Source organism: Vigna umbellata, chromosome 5 (assembly GCF_029865625.1).
Source record: "Vigna umbellata cultivar VRB3 chromosome 5, Vumbellata_1.0, whole genome shotgun sequence".
In the NCBI taxonomy this organism is placed as follows: domain Eukaryota; kingdom Viridiplantae; phylum Streptophyta; class Magnoliopsida; order Fabales; family Fabaceae; genus Vigna; species Vigna umbellata.
The window spans coordinates 18,953,510-18,965,704 of record NC_142169.1 but is presented as its reverse complement, the minus strand read 5'-3'; the positions used below and the strand labels follow the sequence as shown (position 1 = coordinate 18,965,704).

Sequence of the window (12,195 nt, the reverse complement as noted above, 5' to 3'; positions counted from 1 at the left end):
GTCCAAGGTTTTCAGTTGCCTTGTATACAGGCTAACTCGACTAACTCAGACAAAAACATAACTCATACAACTCGGTTCAACCAACACAACTAACACAACCAACACAATTGTCACTGTTATTTCATTTGATTATTCTAATCTTTAATTTACTAATAAATAATTTAATAGAAAAATAAAATAAGCAGTCCTATAGTCTATTAATTTATTAAAATGAAAATAAAATAAATTATATTATCCGTAAGTGATATATTTTAAATATAAATATTTATAAACTAAATTTTAATTATTAATTTATATAATAGGTAAAACAATAATTAATTCAATTTATTTAATTAAATATATTATTAAAACTTATTAAATATTTGCATGATTAATTAATTATAGTTTAAAAAAACATTATATATATATATATATATATATATATATGTATATATATATATATATGTATATATATATATATATATATATATATGTATATATATATATATATATATATATATGTATATGTATATGTATGTATGCATGCGTGAATCGCAACCTAGTCCTATTTTCACATGGGGTGTTAGGATTTTTCTTTGTCTGTTGGAAGATATGTTCGTCCCAACCCGCTTGTGGGTATGTTAAAATTTATTTTGTCATTATGACTAATTAATATTTGTTATAACATTCTGTGTTTCAATAGTTTAGGTTATTTTTTTTTTTTGGTGTGAGACTAATCTCGTTTTTATTTTCAAAATAAATTTCACAGTTAATAAAAATATTTGTGTTCAAATTTCCTAAAATTTGGTATAATTTATTATTAAGTAAATAATTGCCAGTTCTTTAAAGAATGTTATTTTTTTTCATTTTAAAAATTTTAAGATAATATTTTTTCTATCATACTTTTAAATTTAATTAGAATAAAGAAAAGGAAAAGTTAGTAGTAATATAATAGAAGAAAATTTTAAATATGTTTGTTGTTCTTAAACTTGGATAAGAATTCCTTCTAAACTTAATTTCCAAACTTTTAAAATGAAGAAATATAATTTATTTAATCTGAAGATAGACTAGTTGTTTTATGTGTTAAATAATATTTTAACTAATATTTGAACTGAAATAGTATAAATAAATCAAATGATAATCTGAAACATTATTTAACATGTAAAATATATAAAATTATATCAAAATTTGAAAAAAAAATCTTATATTAAAATTTAGAAACTAAAACATATTTAACCATAGATAAATACAATAATTCATAAATATACATAAGAGTTATAAAACTGAAATAAAGTATAATACATAACTGTCTTACTTAATTGTATAAATAAACAAATTTTGATTTGTGAAGAATACATTGTATGAAAGACTATATAACTCACCCGTTTCAGTTAATACAATCAATAAATAACTAAATGCATTAGAAACGTTATGCTAGATTTAATTCTTAATAATAAATGCCATTTATGATTTAAACAATTACTAATAATTAAATTCATTTCATGTTATGAATGATTTTGAAATTTAGGCAAACGTTTATTCTATATGGCACATTATGGAATTAATAGATGTTATTGTTCAATGTCAGTTTTTCATAGAAGAGAATTATATTTAAAGAACATTAAGTTTAACTTTTATTTTTATTTTTCACCCTCTTTTCTCATTATTTAATCTATTATGATTTCTAGTTAGTTGATTGTCAAAAAATGTATAAAAATTAAATTTTATAAAAGTACTTTACTGAATATGTATATTTATTAAGAATTTAAAATATTATGCAGGTCTAAAAACGTATTATATATATATATAATAAATCATAAATTTCATACCCAAGAAAAATAAAAATGAAGATTAAGTAGTATTTCATGACCACACATATTTTTTAAAAGTAGTATTTTAAGTGTTTCTTCTAACTTTTATCATTTTAAAATTCATTTTTAAAAATAGTATATTAATACTCATGTATTTGCTAAGTATTAAAATAGCCATGAAAATTAATAACAAAGTAAATTACACGATTAAGTTATATAAGTTTGCTCAAAATTCAAATTCATAATACATAATTAATTGATATTACTTTTAATAAGCTAAATTCATGATGAAATCGTTGCACTAGTCAAACTAGATTAGTCTAACATGAAACTTTGCAACAATGGTAATAAAATATGTCCATTAAAAGAAGAGTCATAACTTAAAGTTTGTTAATAAGAATAAGAATTATTTGAAAATGTGGGAACATAACACAAAAGTTTAAAATACATGCTAACAATTGGTGGCAATAATTAATTTTACTTTTATCACTAATTGTTCAACTAGGAACTATTTGGAAGTGTGGCAACTCTAACCTCTGAGGGAATCCAAGCAATTCAAAGCTCAACAAAGTAATCAATCATTTTTCTGTCTCATTTTAGTGTTTTTCTTATAGAAAATTTTCTTATTTCATGTCCATTTCTAATCTGTAGAAGGCGAAAAAGAGGTTTTGTATACTTTTTGAGAAGTGTATCTCTCTTTAACCGTAATAAAATAGGAAAAATGAGATTAATAATTAATTGCTTAATTGAGTATTAAATAATTCATAAGTATTTTTAATTACATTTTTATTAATTTTCTTCTTTATTAAATACTTAATCTTTTCTATTTTTCAACTGAGCCTCTCCTTTAATTTTTCAGTTAAATAAATAATGTGGTTGTTGTCTTATTCAATCATTTTCCTCAACGGTGCAATGTGAGATTTTATAATTATTGAAAATTACAAATAACTTTTATTGTTTTTATGGAAACATGTTCAATAACTTAAAATTATTATATAAATAATAACATTAAGATTGTCAAAATGGGTTAGAGTCCGTAAATTAACCTGACTCACTACGGGTTCGAGTTAGGTTGGATTAAAAAAATTAAATTATAATACAGATCAATTTTGAACACGTGGTAATGTTTCTAATAAGTACTTTTTATTGGGTTAGTTATTTTACAAAATATTGAAACGGAAACTCATGCGAAATTATTTTTGTATAAAATAATTAGACAAGAAAAATTTACAAATTTATACTTAGTAACTCAGTTTTTATGCATAAACAAATTTGAATCACTATGAAGCCATTAAAAATTTTATTGATGAGATTTTGTGATAACTTTGTGTGAATGAAATCCTACGTTTGTTTGATCATAAATCTAATTTAAGACTCTTTCACTTTATTTGGATTTGAATTAGAAAATTTTTGTTATTTTTTTAATATAAAAAGACAAACTTGTGATTAAAGGACTTGGTGAACTAACCCGTTTAACTCACTAACCCGTGGTGAATCAGACCGAATTGAAATTTTTTTGACTCACTAATAAGTGAGTCAAGTTGGAGTGGTTCATTAAGTGACTAATTCATAATGGGTCGAGTCGGGTCCGTTTTGACAATTCTAAACAACATAATAACATCTCTTATTCATTATAAGTGATGTGTAGAATAAGGTATTTTTATGTAAAAAAAGAAAAACATGCAAAAGAAATACTAAAGAAGTTATGCACGGAGAATTGCAAAAGCATTCATACACCAATAAACATAAAGAAAAATTCAGCAAAGACTGTGAAGCCAATAAGGTCGATGAATATTATTATAGAAGTACAATTGATCAATATAATGTTTTAACTAAGCATTTTTTTTTCAAAATTTTATGCACTCTGATAATGAGGTCCAATTTAAAGCTGTCAAACGGAGTGTGAGATATTTTAAGAGAACAACAAAATTATGGTATTGAGTTCACACACTCTCAAAATTTTCAGTTTCAAGAAGGATATTCTAATAGTGATTGGATAAAATAATGTTGTGAAAATGAGTTGAAATTCGTGAGTCAACTTAGTTTACTGTGGGTTCAGATCGGATTAGGTTAAAAAAAATTAAAATTTTGATACGGATCAATTTTGAACTCAGCTCACTCAGAACCCATTTCATCCAGGTTGAATCCGTGGTGAGTTGGGATAGCTCACCAACCCACCTAATTTTTCTAACATGTACTTTTTGTTAGGTTAATTATTTTACAAAATATTAAAACATAGACTTGCGTGAAATTATTTTTGTATAGAATAAGTAAGCAACATGAAAAATCCACAAATCTATATTTTTTGTAACTTAATTTTTATGGAAAAACAAATTGAATCAATCTGAAACCATTAAAAATGTTGTTGAAAAAATTTTGTGATATCTTTGTGTGAATAAAATCTTATATTTCATTGATGATAAATTTAATTTAATATCATTTCCTTTTATTTAGATTTGAATTAAAAAAATTTTACTTCTTACCTTAATATAGTTACGAGTTTAAATCTATTTTATTGAAATTTGTTTTTTTAATCTATTATATTGTTTATAAAAATAAGAACAAAATATAAATTTGAACGGTGTAGATTAATCAAGCAAATAAGGACAAGACGAAGAAAAAAAAGTATTAAATGAATTAATAAATAAGGTGATTAATACGTATTAATATCTCTTTCAAAATGAATAGAAATGAACACAAAACATTAAAGTTTGCTATTAAATCATTAAATTTGATCTTAAAATCATTAATTATCTCCTCCCTCTTAACAATTTGTGGGTATTACTTATTTGAAGCGAAGAGAATGAGAAGAGCGTGAGAGATCTTGCAGAGTGAGGTGGAAAAATAGGAAGATGATGACGGGAGGGCGTAGGAGAAGTGTGAATTCATGGAGCAGTTCTGAATCGGTGACAGAGACAGTGTTAGGGTCTCACATGTTTGAAATAAAAGGGTACTCTTTGACAAAGGGAATGGGCATTGGAAAATGCATTGGGAGCAAGAAGTTCAGCGTTGGAGGGTACGAGTGGGGCGTACAGTTCTACCCAGATGGCAAATACTCCAAAGATAACTCCTCTTACGTTTCTTTCTTCATCACACTCTATTCCAACGCCACCGATGTTCCCACCTTTTATCATATCAACATGCTCGATCAGACACCAAAACGAAAACGCCATGCTGGTACCCACTACGATCACTCCTTCGAATGTGGACCCTGTGTTTTCAAAACCCGTGGCAGCATGTGGTTTGTTTTTCTCTTCTTTCTCTTTCATTCCAATGTGGTTTCTTTTCAAAAGCATGTTATTCGTAGCAACTAAACATATACCAAACTTTAGAGAGATACAAGTTAAGATCTGAGACAAGAAATTAGCATGTTGTTGGAAGTCCTTCGTCTAAGCTAGTTGGTGAAAACCTCATTTTACAATCTAGTTTTTTAAGGTTGAGTTAGGTTTAAAAACCATTTTTTAATATAGTATCAGAGTTATTGTCGGAGCCTTTCCTAGCGAGATCTATATGAACATTATGTTCCACGTGTTGTCGGGTCACTGTCAAACCACCCATTAATTTTACGTCTCACAGATGTCTATATCTAGACGTGAAGAGGTGTATTGGAAGTCTCACGACTTAAAAATAAGGTCAAATTATAATATATAAGTGAGGTGCAAACTTCACCGTACACACCGATTTTGTAACGCTGAGTTTGACTTAAAAACTATTTTCTAATACGTGTTAATCAGATCCTGTGATTTTTTTAATGGGATCTGGAGTTAGCTGTGTTATCTGGTTACGAAGGAGTGCATTTTGGATTGATGAATAACGATGCAGTGGTTTTGTTTTGTGTGTTAGGGGTTATAACCGGTTCTGCAATCGGAAAGATCTTGAGGCTTCAGGTTTTCTCAAGGATGACTGCTTGAAGATTGAGTGCACTATTAGTGTTGTGGTGACATCGTGCAGTGATTCTTCCAAGTTAAACAAAATACGAGTTCCTGAGTCTGATATGAGGGAACAGTTCGGGATGCTGTTAGATTCTGGAGCATTTTCTGATATTACTTTCTCAGTTAGAGGACAAAAGTTTCGTGCTCATAAGCTTGTATTGGCTACTCGCTCAAAACTGTTTCTAACTGAGTTTGTTAATGGGAGGGAGAAGGATGAAGATGGTCACATACTTGTTAATGACATTGAACCTAGGGTTTTCAAGGTAACAACATATTGTTTAAAATGGCCACTTTTTCTTTATCTTTTTGCAGTTTTTTTTTTGTTTTCCTATTAGCTAGGTTACTTTCAATGTGTCAAAAACATATATAGAAGGTCTAATGTTTTAATAATTCTATTGACAAAAATTGTTGGAAGAAAAATATTCATTTTCAACCTAGAGTTAATATTTTATAAGACTCTTATTGTTCACTTTTAGATCAATTATTCACTTTTACTAATAAACAACACTAGCACACCTTTAAAAATATATTAAACTACATATAAAGATTATATTTTTTCCAAATACATAAATCATTTATAGTTGGAAGAAGTTTTTCAAAACTAAAATCATTTAAATCATATCTAAATATGTATGGGATGAGTTAACCAATATTGTGTATCCAGAGTAAAATATTAATTTGAATTGTTCAATTATAAAACTCTAATAAATAAATTTCCAGCTTAAAACATTAAAAAATGAAATAAAATTATTAATCTACATTACCATAATTTTTATATTAATTTTTATTGAAGAGTCCAAGTTAGATATAACCTATTTACAGTATATTTGCTTGGTTATCTAATGTTTCTTGTGACATATTGTTGAACAGGCTTTGCTTCATTTTATTTATAGAGACTCTCTAATACACGATAGAGAGCTTTATAAGTCACGTTCATCACTGTATTCTTCGGTATCTGAAACATTTCCTGCAAAGTTGTTAGCAGCTGCAGAAAAGTTTGATTTATCAAGACTTAAGCTGATGTGTGAATCTATACTGTGCAATGATATATCTACAGATTCTGTTGTCAACATTTTACTTCTTGCTGATCGTAATCATGCAACTGAATTGAAGTTCGCCTGTCTAAAATTTGCTGTTCAAAACCTTAATGGTGAGTTTTCCTACTCAACTCTACATTAATTATAGAGTTCATAAACAAGGTTTTAGGTTGTGCTATATTTTAATCATTTTTTGTCAGTGGATTTGACAGCATTTGTATAACAATTGATGCTCATATGGGTTTTTCATTATTATGGCTGTTGCAGCTGTCATGCAATCTGACTGTTTCAAATATCTTACTCAAAAGAATCCACTGTTGCAAGTTGAACTGCTCAAAACTTGGGTAGAATGCAAGGAACCGTTTATTGGAAAACCAAAATATGAATCTTTGAAGACCCAGTCTCCAGATGAAGATCATTAAGGGCACATCAATGTAATACAACAAACTCAGAGAAAAATTAGTCCTAGGATGTGAAAGTTTGATATTGGATGCCAAAGGTTGATATTGTGTTCGGATGAAAAATGTTTAAAGCATAATTTACTTTTAAATATTTTATGATGAAATGTTAAGACAAGATGGTTTAGAAAATTTTTATTTTAAAGTTTATTAAAAATATTTAATGAAATAATATTTATCAATATCGTCTAGATGTCACACTAATTAATGCAATATATGTTTACACAATATTTTAAACTCAATATATATTATTGTGTAGTTTTTTTTTTATCTGTACAGATTCTTTAAGGACAATATATTTTATTTTTGTGTTGATTCAGAACAACGTTAAGAGCTATGAAAACATTCTGGAAATGTTTGTTTTTTGATTGATCAATTTGTACAATAACTTAGTATCTTATGCAAAAGCAAGTGTATAAAATTATAAGAAAGGATGAACACAGATGGAAGAGAGGGGATGGGGATGTAAGGGTAGCACGCCACTTAGGAGGCACTAAAGTTCACCAACCCAATATAAGTGGGGATACCACCACTTGAGCTCTACTCTCAAGAGAAGACTAGAGAGGAAGACACTCACAAGAAAATCACACTCACAAGGAAATCACACTCACAAAGGTGGTCAAATATATGTATTAATCTCCAAAATATTCAACTCTTACAATAGTCTAGGAGAACCTCTTTTATAAGTGTGAAAAAGAGTCTCCTTACAAAAATACAAAGTAAAGACTAAAGGTGAAATAATACAAAACTAAAGGTGAAATAATACAAAACCTAGTTTTTAGAAGCTAGGTTAAAAAGAAGGTATCTTGAAAAAGAAGAGTATCATAGTTTGCCTCCAAGCTTTCATATATGGCACCTTTGACCTTTTAGAAGAGAAGGTCAACCTTTCCTTCTAAGCCTCTTCAAAATGTGTCCCAGTTGTTTGGCTCCAAGGTGAAGCTCTTCTCCACTACAAGTAATGTTACACACCTTCAAGTTGGCACACACAAACTTATCCTACAAAACAAACAAATAAAAGAGTCAACATGTTAACTTAAGTCAAGTCAACTAAGGTCAAGAAGTCAACCAAAATAAAGTTAACATAGATCAACTTAAGAAAAGTCAACATAAAATCAAACCAAAAGAATATAAAGAAACTTTTCTTTTAAATATGTTTATTCTTCCTAAGCATGTGTCATGTGCGTCCTTCTACATCATTATTGCCTTCGATTTCTCCTCCTCATCTTGCTTCGTTGTTGTTGTGGTTGTCACTATTGTCATCGCCTCCTCCTCATCTATCTCATTCTCCTTCTTTTTTTCTCTTCTTCCTCTCAATTATTCTTCTCACCTACCTTCAATTAATTTATAACAAATACTTTGTAAGTTTTGATGGGAAAATTGACATTAATTTTATCGACAGATTTACTAACAAAATTACCAATGAATTCTTAAAACAATTCAATTATCAACAAATTTTTCTATGCATTTTCAAAAAATTTAATTATCAATAAATTTTTAAAGAATTCAATTCCCAGCAATTTACTATTTGATTTAAAGAAAATTCATTAATGATATATTCTAAAAAATCAATTATCAATTGAGTTACTAGTAGATTATATCAGGTCAAAGTCCAAAAAGGAATATTTGACACTCATGAAAGAAATTTACCAATTAAAATATGCATCAATAATAAAAATTATAAAATGCTATTGATTTTACTAACTAATCATTTGTATGTCTATCAGTAATAAAATTTTAATTCATCAATGGATTTATCGTTTTCTAAAATCTTTCAATAGATTGTGTTTTACCAATGAATTTTTTTACATTAATAATTTAGCTTTTTCTTGTAGTGTATGATATGGATCAAGCACTCTTCCTCGTATGTTAAATACATACTCATAGTATTGTAGAGACAGATAAGACTAATAACTTTTGTGTTATGTTTTAAGGGATTGAAAATCTACATGAATTAATTTTTCACCTATCAAGAATATTCAAAATCCCATTTGTATCAAACAATCTTATTCTAAATAATTTTGAATCTCAAATTTGTTTGAAGAGGTTAAACCTGTTGTTTACAAAAAAATTATTCAACCATATGTATCATTCTTATAACTACGTATCTCTCCATCTATTTATTGTGTGTCATTTTTAGCTTTCTTTTTTTTACTTTTATATTCACCAAACAATAGGTTCAAAGAAATATCAACCTTGACTTTAACACACATCTTTCAGGACCAAAAAGTTTATCAATCATTCAATTCATATATCTCATTTTGTATATAGGATCTATGACAACAACAATTAACAACATATTAACTTTTTAGGTTCACCCTAATATTTCTCTTTTTTTTTTTCATATTTTTGGTTATCTATATGTAGCACCGCTTGTACTATTGATATTAAACAAATGTTTTTTTATCCCATTTCAAAGTCTCACCGTCTGTGACATGTACATATTACTATAGTAACTAAAAGGTACTAGAGATGTGTTGGAAAAAAACGCAGTCACAAATAATAATACTCTTCAATTCACTGGAGTTATTTTTTATTGAACCTTGACGACCTTTAAATCGGTACAAATAGGGCCTTGGACCAAATACAAATAATAAAAACTAACAATAGAATATCAACTAACTTAAAATAAAATCTAATTAATCTATCTCTATCTTATATCAATCTATCTCTATCTTATATCAATAAAATAAAATAATATTCTCCTAAATAAAATGAAAATCAAAACTACCTATATGTATTTTATCTCTATCAAAATCAAATCAAAAAATATTACTAAACTCAAAACTAATAAAATAAGATTTTAATGAATCCCTAAAATTTAAGTTAATCCCAACAAACTCTCCCATAAACTTAAATTCTTCCTTCCTTCAGTAGGCTTTCCGTGTGCATCATCCCACACCAGTCTTGCATCTTCTCTCCAAGATTTTCAGCTCTAGTTCATACAACCGGTTCTTCTTTGCTTTTACCTTGGTTGTTAGACGAGCATGCTTATCTTTTAAATACAGTACCTGACTTTTCATAAAAATTGAATTACCTTTTTCAATTATCTGACCCATGCTTAAAATATTGCTCTTCAACTCCGGAACATAATAAACATCCCTAATCTCTCCAACTCGTCCATTGTTCTGAATATGCCGAATTGTTCCACGCCCTTTCACGGCTACCTTGGAGTCATCTCCAAAAGACACAAATTTGGCCTCCACCTTGGTGAGTCATAAGAAAAGTTCTCGTTCCCACACATATGATTGCTTGCTCCAGTATCTAGATACCATACTGAGTTGATAGAAATATCATCAACCTTCATCTCTTCTTCATCTTCTTCCCTATTTTTATCTGGTTCAATAACGCTAGATGTTTTCTCTTCCTTTTCAGGAGTCGTCTTCTTCAACTCCTTAAGCTCAACCCTCTGTTTATTCATAATTTCATTAGCTTCATCCAGAAGCCTCCCTATCCGCTGAATCACTTCATCTTTTTGTTTGAGTTCCTTTTCCACATTTGTCGCACCTTTTACCGAGATCACTTCATCCACTATTGAGACCGAATTTTCCATGTCCACTGTATCCGAGCTCTTTGCCAGCAACAGTTCTTCTGCATCTTCAGTAACGAGATTCGACTTCCCCTTTGTCTCGGTCTTGCAATACTTTGCAATATGGCCAGCCTTGCCACAATTGTAGCACTTTCTTGATCTTCACTCATTTGCATAGTGATCGTACTTGTCACACTTAAAACACTCAACTTTTGACCGATCTCCTCGGCCTTTCCTTTGTCCTCGGTCATGCCAATTCTGCTGACCGGTTTGCTCTTTGCCAGCAACAGTTCTTCTGCATCTTCTTATGCATCTTCAGTAACGAGATTCATCTCCCCCTTTGTCTCAGTCTTGCAATACTTTGCAATATGGCCAGCCTTGCCACAATTGTAGCACTTGCTTGATCTGTACTCATTTGCATAGTGACCATACTTGTCACACTTAAAACACTCAACTCTTGACTGATCTCCTCGACCTTTCCTTTGTCCTCGGTCATGCCAATTCTGCTGACCAGTTTGCTCTTCATCATTCTCAAAATTACCTTGACCATGTCCACCTCGTCCTCGGCTTCCTTGCCCTCTACCTCCAGGACCTCAGCTCTGAGTAATCCGAGATTTATTCGAGTCAAACTGCACCTATAGTGCTTGGTCGTCGGGTTCAACCTAATCATCCCAACTCCTTCTCCTTTGTTTGTGGGCTTCTAATGACCCAGCAAGTTCATCCACTGTGAGAACCGACAAGTCCTTCGATTGTTCGATGGCGCACACGATACTTTCGAAATCTTTTGTAAGAGATCTCAAAAATTTTCCCACAACCTGGCTAGATGGAATTTGTTCTCCATTCCTATTGAGCTGGTTGACCACCTTCACCACTCGAGTTATGTACTCGGTTATATGCTCTTTGGGCTCCATCTTCAACTGTTCAAACTCTCATCTGAGAGCTTATATTCGGACTTGTTTAACGTGGTTGTCACCTTTATACGCAACCTCCAATATCTTCCAGGCTTCTTTTGTTGATTTGGCATTCGCTATCTTTTCAAATCCCGACTCATCTACTGCATTGTAGATTAAATACAATGTTGACCCATCTCTTGCACGATTTTTCTTCAATGTTGTCATATGTGCCACCGTTTGATGTTCATCCTCATCAGGTTCAACATACTCATCTTCCACCATATCCTAAACGTCTTGGGATCTCAATAACGCCTTCATCTGTAGGCACCAATTATCATAATTGGTTTTTCTCGTCAATTGTGGCACACTCATACCATTGACAACCTTTGCCATCTCTCTCCAAAAAGAAATCAAGCACTCACTTTTTCTCTCACGGTGTTTGACTCTTCCCTCTCTCCTTTTTTTTTCTTTCTCTCTCGGTACTCAGCATAAAGCTCTGATACCACTGTTGGGAAAAACGTGACTCAAATAATAATACTCTTCAATTCACTGGAGTTAC

At 29.9% G+C, this 12,195-nt stretch overlaps 2 protein-coding genes across 2 annotated transcripts; one reads left to right on the top strand and one right to left on the bottom strand.

The window, feature by feature from the left end:
• Positions 1-4,620: 4,620 nt before the first annotated feature.
• Positions 4,621-7,445, top strand: LOC124835110 (BTB/POZ and MATH domain-containing protein 4-like). Its single transcript, XM_088091864.1, has 4 exons — positions 4,621-5,031; positions 5,634-5,985; positions 6,593-6,872; positions 7,027-7,445. Exons 1-4 carry the CDS (start codon positions 4,643-4,645, stop codon positions 7,179-7,181), a joined length of 1,176 nt encoding a protein of 391 aa, XP_087947990.1. The 5' UTR covers positions 4,621-4,642; the 3' UTR covers positions 7,182-7,445.
• Positions 7,446-10,105: 2,660 nt separating this feature from the next.
• On the bottom strand, positions 10,106-11,654 carry LOC124837603 (uncharacterized). The gene is made up of 4 exons (XM_088115660.1): positions 11,452-11,654; positions 11,285-11,342; positions 10,492-10,875; positions 10,106-10,420 (listed from the first exon to the last, which is right to left on the bottom strand). Exons 1-4 carry the CDS (start codon positions 11,652-11,654, stop codon positions 10,106-10,108), a joined length of 960 nt encoding a protein of 319 aa, XP_087971786.1.
• Between the last annotated feature and the right edge of the window lie 541 nt (positions 11,655-12,195).